Genomic DNA, 24,312 nt, shown 5'->3' on the forward strand with positions numbered 1-24,312 from the left:
TGGCTGGTTGACCCTGCATGGTGGCTTGGCCTATAAATAGGCTAGTCATACCACTGCATTAGGACACACACATACAAGCATTCTCTGCATAAGCTCTCTCCCTCTTTCTGCATTGTCCTTCTGTCGAAGCTCTGCCCTCTCCTCCATCCCGTTCGTCGGAGCTCTACTGATTGCGGTGCTGCATCAATAGAGACGTAGCCGTTTTACCTTTGGGGACGACACGCCAAACCGAAGAGCACTACCGGGGCGTATCTCGTCTTGCGGGAAGAGGCCTCCTCGACTCAGCTAATCATACTGGTTTAGTAGTTTCGATTCTACGTTGTAATTTTTAAGTTCAGTTCCTCCTTTTCCTTTCTTTTGGGTTGTATTACGCCCGATTCTGTTATCTCTTGTAATCCAGAAACCAACATTTCAAGCATAAAAACTTGGCATTCATACATTGTTTTTGTCCTCATCTTGACTAGTTCGTCGGAGCTTGTTTGGTTTATAGTGATGCTACCTTCGAAATGAGTCGGTTCATCTTTGGCGACGACTCACCTAAATTGAGAACACCATTGGAGCATAGCGCTCTCTAGTGGAAAAAGACATCCCTCTTCTCGGCTATTTACGGTTTCTAATTTCAGTTTTCATTTTATTTCAATTTGCACCTTTTTTTTGAGATTTTATTATGCTAGCAAGTCAGTATCTACTATTCCAACATCATTCATCAAACCTAAGCTAAAAGAAGAGGTGGGTTGGTGGGGTTTCCACTTGGAAACAAATTAATCATTACTTTTTACATTTAGAAATTGAAAAATCTACCGAATGTAAAAATTATGAGAAGTTGTGCTCGTAAATAATTGGACGTAGTCATTCGACAATAATATCTAGGCTGAGTAATATTTCCACTGAAGCCCCAATCTTGAAAATACAAAGATTGATAACTGTTGGGTCCCGGTGGTGCACACCCGAACTCCACATTAGTATGATATTGTCCGCTTTGGGCAAAGCCCTCACGGTTTTGCTCTTGGGGTACTCCCCAAAAGGCCTCAGACTAATGGAGTTGGGGTAACCCATTTATATGCTTGCAACTCTTGTCTATTCTCCGATGTGGGATATGGTTTGCTTCACCACAATCCCCCCCTCAAACCAAGACCACCAGACCAAGACCACATGCCTACCCCATGTTACAGGTCCACAGATCACCACAGGTCTTAGTCGAGCTCACGCAGAGACATCGGAGAACATGCAAGCGCAACCACCGAACCCCGAGCCACACAGGCCCAGCCCTGAACCAGGGCTCTGATACCACTGTTGGGTCCCGGTAGTGCACACCCGAACTCCACGTTAGTATGATATTGTCCGCTTTGGGCAAAGCCCTCACGGTTTTGCTCTTGGGGTACTCCCCAAAAGGCCTCATGCTAATGGAGTTGGGGTAGCCCATTTATATGCTTGCAACTCTTGTCTATTCTCCGATGTGGGATATGGTTTGCTTCACCACAATAACAATTCTGGGAAATAATTAGAAACCACATAAGGAGATGATCTAACAAGAACAAAGTTAAACAACCCTTTACAGCATATAGATATAGTAGTCTTCTACTCACCATCCCATTTGAGCTTTCAAAATTTGAGCCATTTCTTCTCTTTCTCTTTCCTAGAGACTGCATTTGATGTGGACGCATGAGCCTCCTCTGCATCAGCTAGTGCTTTCCGCGTTTCGTTGAGCTTCCGCATAGCAGCGTCATGGACAACCTTCTCCTTCTTGTTCCGCTTCACCATTTCTTCAAGCTTCTCGACTTGCGATCTCAAGCTCTGCATCTCATCCTCATAAGCAAGGAGCGCCCGCCTCTCCTCTTTCCTTGTCTCGCCGTTTGCTTTGTTCTGGTGCTGCCTCTTTGCAGAACCGACACGTTCACAATCTGCCCATGCATTGCGAGCTGGGTGTTGATAAGAGAAAACACGTCTTTCGAATCCTCCTCTTCAGCAGCTTTGGTTGCAGCGGCTAATTTCTTGTCACGCATTCTCTTACCGCCCCTGGTGCGCTTCTTTGCCTCCTTGTTCTCGTCTTTGTCAAGAGCTTTTACAACGTGATCAAGAGATTGCTTAGGTGCAAGAACCTTAACAGGGATAGGATTGAGCCTGCCCTGTCCGGATGCACCCAGACCCATTCCTTCACGGTATCCCATATTAGCCATCATCTTGGAAGCAATGCCACGTGTATGGATTCTCCCACGTCCCTCTGCAACATAGAACTTTCCAAAAACCCCAACCCTTCTGGGCTGTCATCTTCATAGTCACAAGAATCAGATTGCTCAGAACTTAGATCAGACTCTTCTTTGTCACTCCTCTGTGCATACTCAGAGTAAGTGATTGCTTCTGCTCCCAGCTTTTCTGAACTTCCATCGTCTCGAAAATTACCTCCCCCGTTCTGAGATTCTCATCCCATGACTCTAGTTCAGCTTCTCTCCAAACACCAGCTTTGCTATCTGAAAGGGCCCAGATGCTGGAACCCACCAGTGACTGCTCCCAAACAGTAGGAATATATTTCTTCAAAGAAGATACAGGGACATCAATGCCTGCATATATAATGATCACCCCAGTAAGATTTTAACTGGTTATATATTGGCAGTTATTCTGGCAAATGTCCGAGGAACATAAAACATTTTTATTTTGTGTATGAAATATATGTGAACAACTAGATGTTTGGCTGCTAGTCTCTCTTCAAAAGCTAAATAATATGACAGAATAACATTCAATCCAAACTAAAAAACCATATGATGTGCTCTAAGCAACTTTTATGGACGGACACAAGGTTCACGAATACAAGAGACAGATTTGTGCACAGGGATAAATTGTAAGCAATCTCCCAGGTCTATTGTCCAATTTGTTATGCTTGAAACATACCATGTGATAAGCGGCAATTACTACCAAATCGACATCATTGTTGTAGAAAGAACTTGCACATCTGCACTCGCGTGGTTTAGCATTAGTGAAAAAATCTGTCTAAAACCAACTTGCTTATGCATAAATGTCAGACAGAATGAAGATTACAAACATAATGCAACTCCACTAGAAGTAAAAAAAACTAAGAACTGAAGAATGGTCCTGAACTGCATAGACATTTACAAGCATATCTAAAAATAACCTATTTATGGAGGTAGATTGTTCCAGTAATACCTCGCAGCTAGAATGGACCGCAAAATAACCTATTTATGGAGGGATATTGTTCCAATAAATTGACCACAAAATATCTCATTGAGACTGATGCAGCTCAAAGTTAAAGCCACCAAGCATGAAGGGGAAGGAGGTAGTAAAAGGAAGCAGCAGATAAGCAATTGACATAATTAAGGAGATACTGGCATAAAAAATGTAAAAGGCATATTTAAGAAGTGCATTAAGACTAAAATAGTAGCCAACTCACCAACATGCTTTCAGTAGTTGGAGTCAGGAACGATATCTTTGCAGATTCTGAACCTTCCATGCCAACAATAAGCCCATTGTACCACCGCCCATCAATGTGACGGAATCTACATTTTGACCCTATAGAATAGGTCTGATCCACCAACGGTTCTGGTTCTGGTTCTGGTTCCGGTTCCACATCTGTTGGTTCCAGATGTTCCACTTTGACATCGTCAGTGCTTACTAAACCATTCAAAGCAGAATCAGCCTCTCTTAGCAACCTTCTTTTGAGCTGAAAAAGGCCCTTGATGGGGTACGAACTAAACCCTAATGGCAAGCCCAATAACAGTGACGGCCCATCAGCCCAGAGCCCAAGAAAGAGTATCTGTTCGGCACCAAAGAGTTCGGCACGACCAAAGAGTTCGGACTCAGCCTACAGCTCGGTAAAAGCCGACCAGTCAAGCTCTCCTCTCAGATCGGCAAGAGCTGATCGGTAAAGTCCAGCAGTTCGGTCTCAGCATTCGACCGAACTAGGAGTTAGTGGACTCATGAAAGGCCTCCACGACCTCCGCTATACCCACGATCTATTTAGTGGTACGAAGCAGTTATTGAGCAGTTATTGCTCACCCACGATCTTGTTAGTGGGGCTGCAAACCACGACCTTAGTTCAATGTATAAATAGAACTTAGATCAGATAGAAAAGGGTTGGAATCTCTCTAGAGAAAAAATCATATAGCAAGTCTGTGTTGTAAGTTGTAATTCGCAGATCAAGCAATACAAACCTGCCCCCATTTCTCCCCGTGGACGTAGATTTACCTCAGTAAATCGAACCACGTAAAATTTCCGTGTCGTAATTTATTTTTACGAGCATTCATCATCCTCAATAATTCGCGGATTCATCACTGGCGCCGTCTGTGGGAAACAGAGAACAAAATTTGTGATAAAGCGAATTTTTGATCCATTTTTTCCGCCCAAAAAATGCATACCAGATCGCAGAGTACCCGTATTCCTGCCCGTGAGAACCAGGAGGAAGCCAATCCATCCCATAGGTCTGGAAAACAGCCTAGGGATAAATCCACCACCAGTTCTCATGGCGAAGGAACAAGCCGCTCCAAAAATCGTCCCACTGAGTCTTCCCAGCAGCCCGATTTGAATGAGGCTGTCAAGCAGTTTTTGGAGGCGAAGCAGGAGGAATTCTTAACCTTCCTGCGAAAAAGCCAAAAGCAGCCGGAGACGAAAACGGCGGATTCTCCTTCTCCCTCCGCACAAGAAAGTCACTACCGCAGTAGTGTCGCATCTCCCAAGAGAAAGAATCCCCGTCCCCCACATGTTCCAGTTCTTCCTCGGTACCGGAATCACAGGAGAACTCAATCTCCTCCATACCGACGAGATATCGGATTCGCCGTGTACGGAGCACTGAAGACTCCGTTCTCGGACGACATCACCCGAACTCCCCTACCACAGAACTACCGAACTCCGTCGATGACTTACGACGGGCTCGTGGACCCTCACGATTTCTTGGGGCGCTATCAATATAACATGGCGAACCAGGGTCTCAACGAGGTCCACATGTGCAAGCTGTTTCCCGAGCTGCTCATCGGGAACGCGAGAAGGTGGTTCGATAGCCTCCCCCAGGGCAGCATCAGATCTTACCGAGATCTAATGGATGCCTTCCACAGGAGGTTTTTTCAGAAAGCGGAAGCCCGAATCACTTCGGCTCAGCTGCTTTCCATTCGTCAAGGTCGCGACGAAAAAATCAGCGACTTTATGACAAGATTCCACAAGGAATGCCTGCAAGTAGACGATCTCAACGATCTGCTGGTCATCTCGGCATTCCAAAATGGAATCCTGCCCGGAGCTCTCTACAGGAAGCTCGTTGAGTGCGGTCCGCAGACAGCTCAGGAAATGTGGGACATTGCGGACCAGTACTCCCGGGCCGATGAGGCAGACCGTCGCAAACGGTCGTTAGACAGCTCATCGACCCGAGGAGACAGAAGGAAGCCCGATCATAGCGATCAGGGGCATCCTCACCGGACTCCATTTGAAAGAATTCAAAGGGCTCCGGTGCAAGACAGATTGGGACCTCGTCTCAATCCCGAGAAGTCGCCCGCTCAGTTCGTACCGCTGAACAAGCCGAGAGCGGAAATTTTCGAACTGCACTCTGACCTATTCGAAAAGCCAAAGCGGATGACGAAATCAGCCGCGCGCCGACCACAGGATAGCTACTGCTCCTACCATCAAGACCACGGTCACGATACTGAGGAGTGCAGAAACTTGGCTGCAGGTATCGATGTTCTTGTGAAGGCAGGGACATTGAAAAAATACCGAAGCAAGCAGCCAAAGAAGAATAAAAAGCAGAGTGGTGCGAACTGCGCTCCTCAGGATCCGAAAAGGCAGCCGGATCCCGAAGACGATGACGAGCCGCAATATGATGGAGTAATCCAGACTATTGACGCGCTCCCTGCCTGGAAGACCAAGTCGTCCCTAAAGTCAGAACGCAGAGGCTCCAATCGAGAGGAGCCAACGCATAAAAGGCTGAAGCAGGACGAAGTGATTACGTTCTCGGCTGCTGATCCCGTCCCGGCCATCTCTCCTCACCAAGACGCCATTGTCATCCAAGCCGGAGTGGCAAACAAACTGATCCACAGGGTGTTTGTGGATACAGGAGCGTCGGTTAGCATTCTTTTTAAAGAGTGCTTCGACAAACTAGAAGTGGACCCAGCTCGGCTCAGTCCGGCTCCGCTTCCCCTGAAGAGCTTCACCCAGGAGGACACCCGCCCTGAAGGTATTATCAGCCTTCCGATCACGGTGGGGAAAGCGCCTACTAGCTCCAGTACGATGATTGAGTTTTTCGTGGTGAAAGCTCGGTCCCCGTACAACGTCATCCTGGGAAGAGACTGGCTCAACACAGTTCGGGCCGTTTGCTCCACCTATCACCTCACCATCAAGATCCCTACTAAAGGAGGGATAGCGGTCATCCGAGGTGACCAAAAGAGAGCAAAGGAATGTCTGCAAATTGCGCTTAGAAGTGCCGAGCAGTCAGATCGGCACCACCAAGCATAGCAATCACAGCAGCCGGAGTCAGAGGCGATGACCGAAGTCATACCGGAGCCGAACTCGATGACAGTTCAGCTGTACGAAGACGATCCATCCAGAACGGTTAAGATCGGCTTCGCGGGAACGCCCCTACTTCGGGAAAAAAACCATCCAGCTCCTCAAGGAGTATAAAGACGTCTTTGCATGGTCTCCGTTGGACATGACCGGAGTGCCCCCCGAGGTAATCACTCATCGGTTAAATATTGATCCTTCAGTCCGGCCGATAAAACAGAAGCAAAGACTCTTTGCGGCAGAACGAAGTCAAGTCATCCATGACGAAGTCCGTCAATTATTGAAGGCGGATGTGTTATTCGAAGTGAAGTATCCTTCGTGGGTGGCCAATCCTGTCATGATCAAGAAAAAGGAAGGAGGATGGCGGATGTGCATAGATTTCACCGATCTAAATAAGCACTGTCCCAAAGATTGCTATCCCCTTCCGAACATAGATAAAAAAGTAGAAGCTTTGATAGGCTTTGAAATTTTTTGTTTTCTTGATCTGTACAAAGGATACCATCAAGTTTTAATGGATGAGATTGACGCTTCAAAAACGGCCTTCATTACTGATTTCGGCATTTTCGCTTATAAAAAGATGCCATTCGGTTTAAAGAATGCCGGAGCCACTTATCAAAGGATGGTAGACAAGCTTTTTCGGCACCTGATTGGAAAGGAGGTCGAAGTGTATGTTGACGATATAGTCGTCAAAAGCAAAAGCACTTCGGAGTACGAGCACAACCTCAAGTCCACTCTCAACGTGCTCAAGAAAGCCAACCTCAAACTTAATCCCCAAAAGTGTACCTTTTTGGTAGAATCGGGAAAGTTTCTGGGTTGTTGGGTTTCAAAGGACGGACTCAAGGCAAACCCCTCAAAAGTTCAAATCGTTCAGAACATGGCAATGCCGAAGTCCATACATGACGTGCAAAGGCTAACCGGATGTCTAGCCGCACTGAATCGATTCCTTTCCCAAGCAGCCGAAAAGCAACTGCCGTTCTTCAAGGTGTTGAAAAAGGCACCAAAGTTCGAGTGGGGAGCCGAGCAGAAAAAGGCCTTTGACGAGCTCAAAAGTTATCTAGCCGAGCTTCCTCTTCTCTCTGCTCCAACCGAAGCCGAAGTAATATTCTTATACTTAGCGGCATCGGATCAAACCATCAGCGCGGTGCTTGTACGAGAAGAAGGCCTAAAGCAGCTTCCCATCTATTTTACAAGCCGAGCATTAAGAGGTCCAGAAACCAGGTATCAACCTCTGGAAAAGATTGCTCTGGCATTAGTAAATGCAGCAAGGAGACTGCGGCCATACTTCTATGCTCACAAGGTATGCGTCTTAACTGATCTGCCACTTCGGCAAGTGTTGACCAAACCAGAAGCATCAGGCAGAATCGCCAAGTGGGCTATAGAGTTGGGAGAGCACACAATTGAATATCTACCTCGGAAAGCCATCAAGGGACAAGCCTTGGCAGATTTTCTTGCAGAGGCAAAGTTCGATCAAGCAATTCCTGTTATCGCCGAACAGAAGGATTCTGCCAATGCCGAACTAGCACAGCCCTTGGAATCCGAAGTAGAGCCGCCGGACTGCTGGAGCGGATTCGTAGATGGAGCTTCAAACAAGATGGGAAGTGGAGCTGGTATTTTACTTGTCGCTCCCGACGGACACGAGGTAACCTACTCACTTCGGTTCCTATTCCCCACTACTAATAATGAAGCCGAGTACGAAGCCCTCCTGGCCGGACTCCAGCTAGCGCAAAGTCTGCTCGTCAAATCTCTCAAAGTCCATTGTGATTCACAAGTCATAGTAAATCACATGTTGGGTACAAGTGAAGCTCGTGACGAGAGAATGAAGAAGTATTTGGACAAAGCGCAAAGCATCAGCCGAAGTTTCTCCTATTTTCGGATAATCCGCATTCCCAGAGCGGAAAATAGCCGAGCAGATACCTTAAGTAAGTTGGCCTCAGATCCGAGCTCAAAGGCGGAAGAATTAATGCATCGAAGCATTGATGAAGCCGAGGTACATTCAGTATCCAGCTCGCCGAACTGGATGACGCCGATCTTGCAGTATCTGGATCAAGGACAATTGCCCGAGGATAAGAGAGAAGCTCGGAAGGTCACGTGCCGAGCACTTCGGTACGAACTTCATGAAGGAGTCCTCTTTAGAAAGTCTTACCTCCAGCCGTTATTGCGGTGCGTAGGACCAGAAGAGACGGACTACATCCTCAGAGAAGTTCATGAAGGATCGTGCGGTAGCCACATCGGAGCCAGAGCTTTAGCTAAAAAAGTTCTGAGATGGGGATATTATTGGCCAACCATGGTACAAGAGGCAGTGCAGCTCGTCAAGAAGTGTACGAAGTGCCAAATTCATGCAAATGTCCCAAGGATGCCGCAGACCGATCTATACACTATGCAAAGCCCTTGGCCTTTCATGCAATGGGGCATAGACATAGTGGGACCACTTCCTCAAGCTCCTCGGCAAATGAAATTCCTTATCGTTGCCGTGGACTACTTCACGAAGTGGGTGGAGGCGGAACCATTAGCTACGATAACGAGCTCAAAGGCATTGGACTTCGTCTGGAAGAACATAGTGTGCCGATTTGGCATACCTCACATCCTCATCTCGGATAATGGGACTCAGTTCACCGACAAGACGTTCAAGAATTGGTGCCAAGAGCTGAACATTCAACAGCGGTTCACTTCGGTCTCCCATCCCCAAGCAAACGGACAAACGGAAGTAACGAACCGGATTCTGGTGAAAGGGTTAAAAGCTCGGTTAGAACAAGCCAAAGGACAATGGGTAGAAAATCTCCCTCAAGTCCTATGGTCCTATCGAACTACACCCAAAACCTCCAACGGTGAAACTCCGTATAGTCTGGTGTACGGCACTGAAGCCGTAATTCCGGTGGAGATCGGCGTACCCAGTCCCCGAACTCTAAATTTCTCCTCAGAAATGAATGACGACGGACTGAGAGCAGAACTAGATCTCGCCGAAGAAAGAAGAGAATTGGCGTGCATAAAAGCAGCCAAGTATAAGGAGCAAGTAGCCCGGTATTATAACCAAAGGGTGAAAAAGCTTCAATTTCAAGTGGGAGATCTCGTCTTGAGAAACAACGAAGTAAGCCGAGCAGAAAAGCTGGGCAAACTCGAGCCCACATGGGAGGGTCCGTATCGGGTGTCAGAAGTCCTCGGCAAAGGGTCTTATAAATTGACTCACATGTCAGGAGAACAAGTACCCCGAACATGGCACGTCTCCAACCTCAAGAAGTTCCACTTGTAAGAGACAAAGTCCGGTCAGTCTGTCTTGTGTCTAGTTCGGTCATAGGGGTACATGTTTTTATTTGTTTGTTTTTACTTGTACCTTTTACTTGTCGTTTTATAAAAAGTTTAAAGTTTTTTTTCTTTCGTCTTTTTCATTTTTTCTCTATGTGTTTTGTCTCTATGTGCTTGTCGTCTCTTACAAATGGTACCAAGGTATATCGTTCTTTAAAGACTGATCCCCTTTTTAGATCGATTATTAAAGACTATTGTGAGTCCAAGCTTCTAAGGAGGACATAAGACCACAATTTAGCTTAACAAGCAGTCCGTCTGAAACGAACTGCAATAAGCCAACGATTGTGAGTCCAAGCTTCCAAGGAGGATACAAGACCGCAATTCAGCTTAACAAGCACTTCGTCTGAAACGAACTGCAATAAGCCAACGATTGTGAGTCCAAGCTTCTCAGGAAGATACAAGACCACAATTCGGCTTAAGAAATAAGCACTTCGTCTGAAACGAACTGCAATAAGGGAAAGTCCGATCCACGCGATAAACCTCGCCGAATTAGGACGACCAAGTTCGGTCAAAGAAGTTTACCTCATAAGACCGGGGACGACCACGTCTAGTCAAAGGGGTTTACTGCATAAGACCACTTCGGTTAACTGGGAAAGTCCGATCCACGCGATAAAACTCGCCGAATTAGGACAAGGGAAAGTTCGATCCCGGCGACAAATCGCCAAATTAGAACACAAACCAAGTCCGGTCAAAGATGTTTATTTCATCAGACCAAAGACGAGTCCGGTCAAAGATGTTTATTTCATCAGACCAAAGACGAGTCCGGTCAAAGATGTTTATCTCATCAGACCAAAGACGAGTCCGGTCAAAGATGTTTATTTCGTCAGACCAAAGACGAGTCCGGTCAAAGATGTTTATTTCATCAGACCAAAGACGAGTCCGGTCAAAGATGTTTATTTCATCAGACCAAAGACGAGTCCGGTCAAAGAAGTTTACTTCATAAGACCAAGGACCAAGTCCGGTCAAAGAAGTTTACTTCATAAGACCGAGGACAAGTACGATGAAATTTTTTCGCTAAGCTGTAAATACAGTGTTAGAAGCGAAAACAAAATCTCATTTTTCAAATCTTGTTCGGCATACAACTCCGCTACCCTACAAAATGGCGTTACGCTATTACAAAGGACTATTCTACTGTCCAGGGTTGCTGAAGTTAAGCCACCTATCTGCGAAATCCTCTGGAAGCCGAGTTCGGTTGTTCCGAGCAGATGAAGAATAAGCAGGTCGACGAGATGCTATCCTCGACCCAACGCCTCTTCCCCGAGCCCGAGAAGTCCTAACACCTCGGCGATGAAGAGTCTCTGCAATTAGCATCTGCTGATCTTGCTCGCTCATAGTCACAACTCCTCGGCGAATTTCAGTCCGTCCCTGTCTTGACGATTCCGGTTGCTCCTGAGCCCGTTCTCGTCTTGACGTTTCCGGCTGTTCCGGAGTTCGTTGTTGACTGGGAGTAGGATTTTGAACAAGGGAACCAGAGGTTTGATCTGGAGTGCGAGCATCTGTGGGCACGATATGCCGAAGGAATCTTTCTATGGAGGGGCGCCGAGAAAGAACAATGTTGTACCGAGAAGCCCAGCGCCGCAATGATTTCACAACTTGTTGGCAAGCCGAGCTCTCCAGCGCATTGTTCCTCCGGAGTACATGATATTCCTCCCACAGTTCGTCAACTCGACTCTGAACATCTGATATGGTCACTCCCCCGCGCACACGGATGTAATCCTCGTACGCAGTCCTCTCAGCAATGGTCGTATTCAGCTCGGCCTCCAGATCCTTCTTATCGGACTCTAAGTCCTTATTATCGGCCTCCAGCTTCACTAAACGAGCCAGAAGCTCGTCATTCTTCGTCTGATCGGCTATAGCTCTTTTCTCAGCTTCGTCTAAAGCCGAAGAGTACAGCCGTTTCCAGTGAAGTATCTCCATCTCCTTGAGTACAAAGCAGCTATATTAGTTCGGCAGCTGTACCGAGCAGATAGTAAAATACAACAGGAATAAAGGCGAGTACGAAAAGCTATACGAAGACAAGTGTAGAGAATTTTTCATTCACAAGGAAAATTTTTACACTAGGAGGGCTTCAAGGCCATTTTACAAGGAAGAAACTAGACTAAGAGAAGGGAGACGAAATCATACTCCACCAGCTTCGTCTCCGGCTCCTTGGTCTGGTTCAGCTTCTTTCTCCTGAGCTACCTCAGCCTCGGCCTCGCCTCCTGCCGGCCTCGCCTCCGCCTCCTGATCGGCTTCCTTCTCCGGATGCCCGGCCCGCTCGACTTCGGCCTCCAGCTCCAGCGGCTCGGCCTCACCCTCTCCGTTGTAAGTCGAAGCGGGTGAAACGGGTCCCACGGAGGCAAAGATAGCCTCCAGGTTCTCGTCCCGATCAGCTCGACAACTCCGGACTCGGTCTGCAGAAAGCAGGACCGAGGATGAAGCGAGCTCCTCAAGGAGCGGCAGATTCTGAAGCCGAGCTGCTATCTCTCGGCTGTACAGAGGCAGCACGACGTCGGCCCCCTGCTCGCCCTTATCGGCAATTAGCCTTACCAGACTACCGACAAAGGCCGAGAACTGGCTGCTCAAAAAGAGTTTCTCCGTGTAAACACGGAGAGCCTCCCCCTGGGCAGCCACGGCGGCAGCATCCCTCCGTTTCGTCTGCTCTCGCTGGATGACGAGCTGGTTTTTGGCAAACTGAGCTTCATCCTGGGCCGAAATCCTAGTAGCTCTGGCTTTCTCAAAGTTAGCCTCAGCCTGTTCGGCCCGATGACAAGCAGCCGCCAACTTCCTCTGCATCTCAGCATAGTCATTGGACGCTTTGGAGAGTTCGACGGCGACGAGCTTGGAGAGCATATCGTTCCTCTGAAAGTGGATAAAGAAAAAAGTCAACAAAGGGGCCACAAAAAATACAGGAAAAAAGCAAGGCCAGAAAATCAAGAAGAGAATTCACCTCGGCGAAGTCCGTGGGCCATAAAAACGGCTCACAGATATGTTCCGAAGGAGGCGCCAAGACCACATCTTTCTCTGGCGCTCTCGGGGGCTTCTGGGTCTTCCCCTTCCCCTTTGCCGAAGTCGACTCCGGCTTCTTCGGATCCGAAGAGGTTTTTTGCCTTTTCGGAGTCCTCTCGGCATCAGACGCCGAGCTGGTGGTTTTCGGCCTCTCCGGCTCCTTGGACTCCGAAGATTTGCGGCTAGCCTTATTCAGCATGTACACTGCCAAAAAGCAAGAAAGCAAAGTCAGATTTTCTTCGTTAAAGCAGTAGAGCATAAAGATAAAGAGAAATCCTCACCCTCGGCCTCTTCGTCCGAAGACGAGATGTCGAACACGACGTCGCCCTTGACGAGCTCAGACTCCGTGTATTGTTTCCTAACTATGGGAATCTTGTTGAGCTCGCCATCGAGCTCGTCCAACGGTTCAGGCCGAGGATGACGGATAACGGACTCCGGCCCTCTCCAGGGAAAACTAGGAGCCGCGGTCCTATCATAGTAGAAGAAGCGATTTTGCCACTTCGGCCACTTCGTTTTACAAAAGGCCCTAAAGGGCTGTAAAGGGATCAAGTAAAACCAAGACCCCTTCCTCTTAAATTGAAAGAATTTAAGGATCGCCTTCAAAGACAAATCCCTTCCTAACCTACGGAGTTCGGCAGCGAAGGCCGACAAGTGCCTCCAAGAGTTCGGAGTCACTTGGCCTAAAGGAAGCTGAAAAAAATCTAGTAAATCTATAAAGGCAGAAGGGAGGGGGAAACGAAGCCCGCATTCTAAGCAGGCCTCGTACACGGTGGCGTACCCCTCCGGCGGGGAGTCAGCCCTATGATCACCGTCAGGTACCACCGCCTTCCCCCCAGGAAAAAAGTATTTTTCGGGTAGGGATATCACAGTATCCTTACTCAAAATACTATGGAAATACTCTACGGTCTTCTCCCCGGACTCTTTCCGGCCAGAAGACCCCTTATCCCCTTTCCTACCGCTACCCGACTCCGAAGAAGAAGAAGACATTTTTCTTACTTTTTGAAGGTGAAGAAAGTCGGAAGAAACTCTTGAAAGATGAAGAAAATTTCTCGAGAAAGAGAGAGTATAGAAGACGCAACAGCAAAGGTGTTCAAATGAGGAAGAAAGAGCATATTTATCAGATTCGGGAAAGATTTCGAGATCGTTGCGCCGTTTCGAATCCCACCTTTTCAGGATTCAACGGCCGGATTTTACTGTCGCATTTAATGCAGGCACGCGCAAGGCACGTCCCCTGACGTCAGCCTCCCCCTTACCATTATCCAGAATGCCGAAGTGACTCACCTCGCCGAAGTGATTCACTTCGCTTTTCGGGGGGGGGTAGTGATGGGGTACGAACTAAACCCTAATGGCAAGCCCAATAACAGTGACGGCCCATCAGCCCAGAGCCCAAGAAAGAGTATCTGTTCGGCACCAAAGAGTTCGGCACGACCAAAGAGTTCGGACTCAGCCTACAGCTCGGTAAAAGCCGACCAGTCAAGCTCTCCTCTCAGATCGGCAAGAGCTGATCGGTAAAGTCCAGCAGTTCGGTCTCAGCATTCGACCGAACTAGGAGTTAGTGGACTCATGAAAGGCCTCCACGACCTCCGCTATACCCACGATCTATTTAGTGGTACGAAGCAGTTATTGAGCAGTTATTGCTCACCCACGATCTTGTTAGTGGGGCTGCAAACCACGACCTTAGTTCAATGTATAAATAGAACTTAGATCAGATAGAAAAGGGTTGGAATCTCTCTAGAGAAAAAATCATATAGCAAGTCTGTGTTGTAAGCTGTAATTCGCAGATCAAGCAATACAAACCTGCCCCCATTTCTCCCCGTGGACGTAGATTTACCTCAGTAAATCGAACCACGTAAAATTTCCGTGTCGTAATTTATTTTTACGAGCATTCATCATCCTCAATAATTCGCGGATTCATCAGCCCTCCTCAGCATCTTTAATGCCCCGAACAAGCTCATCATGGATCTTTACAATAGAAAACACGTATGACATTGAAGAATACAAAAGTAAAAGCAGAAGCTTATAATCCGGATACGCAAATCATTTTAATTTTCATGTAAAGCTGCATATGGCTTACGGTCATCTTTACATAAGCAACAATATGTTTGAGTAGTAATACTCACAGAGGGAAAGGAGTACTAACGGAAAAGAATCTTCACCCTTTCCAACGGAGTTTCTTCAATAAATATAGAAACATGCTCGTCCTATTTAGTAAACTAACAATATTCTCACCCCTGTAGCTCAAAACTCATATGAAATCCTGATTTTAGGTATTACAGTAGTATCAAATTCACACGCAACAGTGGAAATCCATACTTAAGCGCTGAAATGTGAATAACAGCGGCAAGAAAAGTCTCTAATCCACAGCAACCTCAATGAAAAACCAACTACATAAGCTAGGGAAGAAAACTAATTAGGTTATTTTTTCAACATTAAAAAAGGACGCAGTATTTTGGACGAAATTCCAAGAAACAGCCTCATGGCGATTTTTATCCGCCATTTGTACCCCGAAAAAAAAAGTTTCCAGAGAGGGGAAAGACGCGACAAGCTGTCGCGTGTTTTAACTAAACACGCTTGAAGCTCTCGCGTGTTTAATTAAACACGCATCAGGCTCTCGCGTGTATATGTAACACGCGACACGCTCTCGCGTCTTTAAGCAAACACGCGACACGCTCTCGCGTGTCTCCCTTGAATTACAAAGTCGGTCCAGAAGGCAGAAACCTCACTTTCGACCTCACTTCCACCTCGCTCATTCTCTCCCTCTCAGTGACGGCCAACGTCTCTAGCCGGCGAAAATCAAAGTGAATCCGATATTTTGATGCTCTAATTCCTAATTTAAGTGGTGTTAGGTAATTTTTTACTATTAATTTCAATTATCATTGCTATATGTTAGTTAGGTATAGATTTAGGGTTTATGGCATTGAACTTGGTATTGAATTTTCGGTTTTAATTTTGTTCAATATTTATTTAAGTATGTTGAATTTATAGTATATGATGTTATGTCGTACTTATTTTGCAGGTTTAATGGTGTTTGTGAGTTTATATTGGGATGAGAAAATTATTCAACTCCCAGGTTTGGGTGTTGCTTATGATCCCCTCGTGCAAAATCATTTATTATATTGCATGAAAAGATATCTTATTATCAGCTTGTTTCAATGATATGTGAAAAAATTGAAATTGAGTTGGATGCACATACGATTGATTTAACATGGAGGCATCCTGTGGTTTTTAGTGGAGTAGTGAATTATATAGCTACACCAGTGGATGACAATTTGTTGGAGTATATGTTTGCTGAAAATCCACGTCAAATTGAACTTTTTATTGAATATATTCCTATTACCACTGCGTTGCAATTTGAACCTCCTCTCACTCATCATGATGTTGGAACGTGTAGGAGAGATGCTTATCCTAGTTTTGATGTCGGGACATCTAGGAGGGATGATGAATATCATAGCTTTGAATTCAACACATCTGGGAGGGATGTTGTTGAACCAGTAGATGTACCAAATGTGACATTTGATGGTTATGATGGTTCAGATGGTTCTGATAATTGTGATGGTTCAGATGGTTCTGATAATTGTGATGGTGCAGATAATGTTGATGGTGCAGATGGTTCTGACTGTGATGGTTCCAATGGTTCTCAACCAAGTGATCCTGATTATAGTGCAGAATCATGTGAAGATTCTACAGACGACGAGACACTTGATATGATGGTTGAGAATTATGTACAACCATCTGTTCGTGGGGAGCAATCTGTTCCCGACTATGTGCCTGAAGGGTTACCATTTTTTCGATCATTACCATGTGAAGGCAGCCGAGGTTACTTTTCAGAAGACCATGGTTTGGTTGAAGAAGATATGTGGTATTGGGATGAGGATAATCCGAGACATATAGATGTGGGAACAAAATTTGATAGCAAATTGCAGTTGAAAACTGCTGTCACATTATGGCATGTGGGAACAGGTCGGGTGTATGAGGTTATGGATAGTAAATCAAGAAGATGGCATGCAGTTTGTAGGGACCCATTTGGTTCGAAAAGAAAAGACAGGGACCTTGGGCAACGCTACCCATGTAATTGGGAGGTTAAAGCAACGTTTAAGAAACGTGATGGTAGCTGGTCTATCAACTCATGGGTTGATCGTTATTGCTGTATGGGAGATCACGATCCAAGTGAACATGTTAATCTTACATCATCCATGATTGCTCTCTGTATTCGAAGTCAAATTGAAAACGATGCTGAATGGCGTTTATTCAACAATAATTCAACCAAATTCAACCATGTTCAATAATTCAACAATAATTCAACCAAATTCAATAATTCAACAAAATATCAATCACATTCACCAAATTAACACCAAATTCAACAAAATAACACCAAATTCAACAAAGTAACACCTTATTCGACCGTATTCAACACTTCAACAAAACATCAACCAAATTGAATAATTCAACATCAAATACAACCAATTTCAAGATAAAATCAACCAAATTGAATAATTCATCACCAAATTCAACCAAATTCAACAAAATACTTTTTACCCCATGAACCCTAACTATTATACCCACCTAAAATATACCAATAAAAATCGAAAGTAAGAGTTGAAAGTTACCTAACAACACTTCAAATTGGAATAGGAGAGCTAAATATCGGATTAGGCTTCGAATTTCGCTGATTTTTGGAAGAATTTCGCCGATTTTCGCTGCTGCTTCGCGTTTTGTGGTATGTTCTGCCTTCTGGACGGATTTTATGAAGCAAGGGAGACACGCGAGAGCGTGTCGCGTCTTTGCTTTAAACACGCGAGAGGAAGACGCGTCTCTCCTTTAATACACGCGAGAAGAATATGCGTGTTTTATTTAAACACGCGAGAGGAAGACGCGTCTCTCCTTTAATACACGCGAGAGGAATATGCGTATTTTATTTAAACACGCATTAGGCTAATGCGTCTATACTTTTAAAACACGCGAGAGCTTCTCGCGTCTTTCCTATGTCTGGAAACTTCTTTTTTCAGGGTACAAATGGCGGATAAATTTTGCCATGACGTCCTTTCTTGGAATTTAACCCAGTATTTTGGGGTTTCAATCGAATATAAAAACTAAATTGACATTCGATAAGAAAAGAATAAGATGAATTCAACGAAAATATAATCCAGAATATAAATCACCGCCAAATGCAAGGATATATACACGATACGAGGAGGTCTACGTATAACTGTGTAGCAGTTTAAGGAGCGTACCGAAAGAAGTTCGGAGTTGGAGGGGTCGACGGAGAGGGCGTCGGCGATGGCGGAGAGAGAGTCTTTCTGTTCCTTGAGTTGGAATTGGAGCTGGTCTTCCACAACCCTCGCTTCCTCTGCATCCGCCATTGCAACGCTCAACCAGAGAGAAAGAGAATGAGTGACGAAATCAACGCATTTTGAGGTAGTTGCGACTTTTAATTTAATACTACAACTCATACAACGTTTTTTAATTAAGAGTGAAGTACATGAATCATGCCGGCCGTTTCCATTTATTTCACTCCACACCTCTGAAAAAAAAATATCGCCACAAGTCTCTAGGCTTTAACATAATCACATATCGTATATTTGTAGCCATTTTTCGGACTACAATACCCTTATGCCTTGCAGGGCATTTTAGACATATTACAGGGTGTGTGCAGGCATACTCTGCCCGATGCTGCACTTTTGCAGACAATAGGTCCGCATCGCTGTCAACTCAAATTTCTTTTCTTAAGTGTACTGTGCATCAATTCTTAAGAGTTTGAAATAAGTTTCTTTTCTTCCTTCTCTCACTGTAATTAAAGCTTCAATTGTGTTTCGTCGTTTCAACTCAACCGTCGTATACTCTGTTGTAAGATCTCAATTTAGGTAATTTCTTCTCTCGCACTGAAACTCGTCCTTCCATTGTATGTTGTCGTGTTATCCCTACCGAGTTGGGTCTTTTTTTTGGTGGAATTTGCAGCTGAATTTGGGTGTATTCAATGTAGGGTTTATGTGTGTTCGGTTGGATCGTGCATTTTTTTGTTGATGGTCGAATTAATCTGTGTATTTTCCTCTACATTTTAAGGATATGAAAGTGTTTTCTATTCTCTCACCTCAATTCATCCTCCCATTTTCTTTCGTCTCATGCGTGTGATCCCTGCCGTCGTATACTCATTTTTCAATTCATTCTGTTTTTTTTTTCTGTTTAGCTGAGCTTGAGATCGCAAACTTGCACTCTGACCCATTTTGGTGGTTTTTGTAGCTGAATTTGGATGGATTTTGCAGCTGAATCTGTCTGTATTCAATTTAGGGGTTATGTGTGTTAGGTTGTGTCGTGCAATTTTTTTGGGAATTTAATTTCATAAATAATGCCATATAAGTTTTTAATATGTTTGGGTTTTAATTTCCAATTCAACTCGTTCTAGCAATGTCGTCTTCAAGTTCCCAATCGTTCGGGTCAAGCTTCAATTGGTAGAGGCCTCGTCCGGAGATTGTGATCTGTAATCACGATCTCGAGGCTGAGCTTGTGACATCTAGGACGGCTGCTAATCCTGGACGGCATTACTATTGTTGTCCAATATGGAAGGAAGATGATTGCAGATTCTTCCGTTAGTTTGATGCGGGTCTATCGCCAAGCCAAGACACTTACTTTCAAATAATCAAGCTCGAACGAGACAGGTTTGAAGAACAACTCCGTTGCAAGAATATTGTGGAAGGTGTTCTTGAAGATAAATTACGCATGAAAAGTGACGAATGTGCGAATCTGAAGTTAAAATTGAGCATGAAGACTGAGGAGTGTGCACGCCTTAATTTAGAAATTGTTAGAACCAAAAAATCATCCCGAAATCTGAAGATTGTAATATTGTTTTTATGTGTTGTAATTATTTTCTTAATGTAATGGTAACATTTTTTTTCTTCAAGCAATAAGAGGGGATTTTTTAGTACTAAATATTTGCAGTTCCACTTGAAGTATACAGGGTGTGAATAAGTGACACTTGTATAGGAATGAAGTTTCACACTGACGAATGAAGTTCTCGCATAGGTACGCATAGGTATATCAAACTAACACTTTGAAGTTTTAGTTTTATAATCACAACTGAAGTACGCATCTTCTGGTGAAATACCACCCTGCGTACAAAACTTTTGGTTGAATAACACCCGACGTACAAAACTTTATGTGAAATACCACCCTACGTACAAAGTTAAAATATGCAGTACAAGGGCCTTCTCATATAGCATAGACAAAAACATAGTCATAATGTTTGATCCCTAACATGCATATTTAAAATACAAGTGCATTCCCATAATGACCCTTAACAAGCATAGTATGTAATATCTGATTAATGTTAGACAAAAAGGCTTCAAGGAACCATTGTTTACAAGACACAAACAAAAACCAACAGGGTTATCTGAAGGGGTTGGTAGCGGAAGCGTGCGTTCTAACGGATCACATAATTATGATCTATTTAGCAGATTATTTAGATAAATTCTATTCGCGCAATTATCACGTGTATCATGCTCATAACTTGAATTCTAAACACGTTTTAGTACAAATAATCCCTAAAACATGCGTACTACGGAGTTAGCCAATTTAACTCGTTGATTCACTTAAAAATCGAAGATGGCTTGCGTCTTCTCCACATGAAGATCTTGAGAACTCGACTTCGGATCTTCTGACTGGTGTCCCGGACTGTAGACTGATATTTGTGTGGGTAAATCTCACCAGTGTACTAGGACTTAAATAATGAAGACAGAAATCTGCTCACGGAAGGAGAACAATTTTCGATCATCTCTTAAAGATGAGGGGGACGAAATTATGATGTGGAAAAAATGTTTTTTTTTTCTGACTCCTTTATTCTCCTATTTATATTAAGTCACATATTGGGCCCAGTCAGGGATCTAAGGAAGAATTTGGACATGGCCTCACCCAATTAGCTTTTCACTAATTAAATTGAACCCACAATTTAATATAAGCTTATATTGGAATATTACAAGCAGCCACTACAGAAGTAATATTGCACTGCCTTTCCAAATCCGAAATTACAAGTATTCTGGGTTTCCTTTTAGTGTGTTACATTCATTTCCCGCGCTTAAGATAGAAACATTCATTAATTAATCAATGTCTACTATGGTTTTAATTAATTAACATATTTTAATCTCCAAGAGTGGACTTAGCAAGAAACTCTTATTTATTATTCATAGAGTAATCAAACTCCAACTAGTTAGGTTCCGAATAATAAAACCCTGTTTCAAGCTCCTCTTGTGGATGTTATCAAACGAGACTCTCCTCGTGCACGATTCAACATAATAGCAATCCTAGCACCGCTAGATAATGATCACCACTATCCAATATACATGGATCATTGGGTGACGAAAAACCCGCACCTTTGGTAAGTCAAAGTAGTAGATACTCAATATTGTATGCTCAATGCTAACGTAAATTTATTAAGAAATTAATTATCAAGACCTCGTCTTTCAGTAGATAGCATAAAGACTCGTCTTGCCATTTAGATCCAATTCAGTGCTATATCACACCAACGTCATCTTATTTCAATAAGGCTTAGATAATCAGACTGACATTGCAACCTTTCATGATAGGTAGTCTAGGTCTATCTAGGTTGTGAAATTCTTATTTTTCTTTGTTCAGAACTGACCGTGTTACCTTAAATTGGACGCGGTCCACAACCGGTCTACTAAAACAAAGACTTAGACTTTGTTACGTTCGCTTATACATTTAAATATGCAATAAACATCCATTAAATGTAAAACATAACAAAATTATGACAAAATTAATCTGTTGCATTTACTTGGAAAATAATAATTAGAGTTTTACAGTATTCAATCACTCGAAAGGTGATTTCTAGTATACAAACCCTAACATTATCTCCGCTTTTAAGGTTCCCAAACTTGACCGCCGCGCGTATTCAATCATGATCCCCTCGACGACCACAGCGTTGCGGCCGAGTCCTGGGCCGACGTGTGCTCGGCCTTGGAACAGTGGGATTGGTCTACAACAAACAACAAACCGGTCAGATTAACTGGATTTTTAGGATATGAAAAGTGAAAGATTGATCTTGAATACCCTCTCCTGGCTTGACCGCGTAGACCGACGTGTGCTAGGCTTTGTACCAATGGGATTGGTCTACAACAAACAATAAACCGGTCAATTTGACTTGCAATGTTTATGAAATGAAAAGTGATCTTGAATGCTACCTCCTGGGTTGACAGCGTAGACCGACGTGTGTTAAGTCGTTCACTCCGAGGTAGAGTTGTCTGTAGCAAACAAACCATTCAAATACACAATTAGCGGGTAGGGAAATCATATAATTGTAATGAATAATACCTCTTCATCTTGAAACATGTTAGACGACTCAGTCCTGTCACTGCCGTCCGTTGTGAGTGGCTCACTGGGCTCACTGGGCTGTGAACTCTGTCCAACTTCGGTTCGAGCATCTACACGGGGATCATTATTGCATGTTCTACGGTTATGCCCATCTTGTCCGCACTGACGACATCTGAGTACAAATGTTCGTCGTAGTGACTCAGATCCATTCGCGTGACGATGAACCTGGAGTTCTTCACGCCTCAGTTTCTTTGGCCGTCCACGTTGTCGCTTTGTTCTCGGGGGTGCCAGTTCAAATCCAACTTCAGAAGTATTCGGCCAATTATCCATCCCATTGATTGGATAGATGACATTCTCGTACAGAAGTGTCATTGTGGACCGCAAATAATAGCGGGATACATAGTCTTCCACATCCTTCCCAATCTTGTTGATCGTAGCGATGACGTGAGTGCATGGAATCCCAGTCAGCTGCCATAATCTGCAAGAGCAAGTAAATTCACGCATGTTCACTACGTACTGGCCTGAGGGTCCCGACACTTGGTACGTATCCTCTTCGTTCCATGTTGATCTCCAAGAAGAAGCCCTCATGAACAATTTATCCACTATCTCTTTGATAACAGACGGCAGTGTGTGATCGTATGTCTTGATCCACTGGCTTCTAATCTGTATCCTCTCCATTTGACTTGTCCAGATCTCCTCCAACATAGAAATAATGGCCAACTCACGAGCAATTGCTATCTTTGAATTAAAAGTCTCGCATATATTGTTGAGGATAACATCGCAACACACATGCGGAGAGAAATAAGCCTTTACCCATTTTTCTTTAGGAGCAACACCGAGTAGGTATTGATGTGCTTGGGGATATATAATCCGCAGTGCATCCATCCGCTCCACATACTGTTCATGGGTTGTACTCGACGCAAGCTCTCACAACATCTCTTTAAAATTCTCCCCGATGAATCTCTTCTTGAAGTTGTTGTTTATGTGCTGCACACAGAAGCGATGCTCGCTCTGTGGGAAATCCTCAAGGATTGCTTTTGCAAGACCCTACCAAATGCATGTAACACAACACCCATTAGTACATGTATAAGCAACAACACATACAGAAAATTTATAATCACACTCGAACTACTACTCTTATAGGCGAAATCACAACTGAAGTAGTATTATTTAAAAAATCACAATTAAAGTATACACGTTTTACTGAAATCACATTACTCGTACCTTTTGCTGATCAGACATGAAGACAACTCTTGGGGCATTCTCCTGTAAGCTGATGTCCTCTGCTAGATAGCCGAGGAACCATTTCCACTGCTCATAGCTCTCAGCCTCAGTCACCGCCGCGCAATAGGCCACCAGCCGTTGTTTGGATCAATTCTCATGGCCGTCATGAGTTGGCCTCTGTACATACCTCGCAAGAAACAGGCATCCAAGAAGATAATCGTATGGCAAAAATGTATCCAAGAAGATAAAATCGCAAGAATCTCGGGCCCACAGCTTCAGGATCCCAGAAGTTCTCGTAGTGTATATGCACACTAGAGTCAACGTGTGTCCATTCCAATTCAACTTTGTAGTCGAACAGTCTCCGATATTGGAGTCCCGCCTTGCCAAAAATACCTTCTAATGCAATGTGTCTTGCGCGATACGCCTTCATCCTGCCAACTTTGAGCCCGAACTCCTCATCGATACACTGTCTTATAGCCGCCAATGGGATGTGGGGATTCGCATTGATTTTCTCCATGTAACGCTCAGCTAGCCACTTGGACGTCAACCATCTCTGATTCAACACTTGAGAGCATGTGTGAGCATGATCTCTGTGCATATTCACTACCACAAAATCGGTGTTGTTGTGGGTTTCGATCTTCCTTGCATAAACATACCATTCACATGACTTTCTTTTACAAATAGCACGAAGTCTTTTGCCATCATTCTTGGATACATCTACACGGCGTCTGCTCATTATCGCGTACTGGCGAATGACCTTATAGAAGAAATCTCTATCCTTGAAAAAATCACCAGGCTTCCAAATGAGCTTCCAATTTGGAAGCTCATTTGTAAGCTTGAAGGAGGTGTACTTGATACCCTTTCTACGCAAGCCTTCCAAATCCTCTAGATCTTGGAGATCTTGTAGCTCATCAACTGTCTCTTGCTCGTATAGAGGGTTTGTATCTGACGAGTTCATTTTCTCAACAACAGGGGAGAACCTTCTTGGACCCT

At 44.4% G+C, this 24,312-nt stretch overlaps 1 protein-coding gene, 1 long non-coding RNA gene and 1 pseudogene across 2 annotated transcripts; 1 reads left to right on the forward strand and 2 right to left on the reverse strand.

The window, feature by feature from the left end:
• Positions 1–1,602: 1,602 nt before the first annotated feature.
• Positions 1,603–18,137, reverse strand: LOC121770960 (annotated as a pseudogene).
• Positions 15,543–15,919, forward strand: LOC121770968. The gene is made up of 2 exons (XR_006043895.1): positions 15,543–15,623; positions 15,794–15,919. It is a non-coding gene; the product is annotated as an uncharacterized LOC121770968 (long non-coding RNA).
• Positions 18,138–22,071: 3,934 nt separating the features above from the next.
• LOC121774355 lies at positions 22,072–22,980 on the reverse strand. Its single transcript, XM_042171247.1, has one exon. The coding sequence runs from the start codon at positions 22,978–22,980 to the stop codon at positions 22,072–22,074; it is 909 nt and encodes a 302-aa protein (XP_042027181.1).
• Positions 22,981–24,312: the final 1,332 nt, after the last annotated feature.

The sequence above is a fragment of the Salvia splendens genome, chromosome 2, assembly GCF_004379255.2.
Source record: "Salvia splendens isolate huo1 chromosome 2, SspV2, whole genome shotgun sequence".
NCBI lineage: Eukaryota > Viridiplantae > Streptophyta > Magnoliopsida > Lamiales > Lamiaceae > Salvia > Salvia splendens.

What these genes read in the sequence shown, in the direction of transcription:
- LOC121774355 (XM_042171247.1), bottom strand. Translation starts at nt 22,980, where the DNA reads ATGGATGCACTGCGGATTATATATCCCCAAGCACATCAATACCTACTC.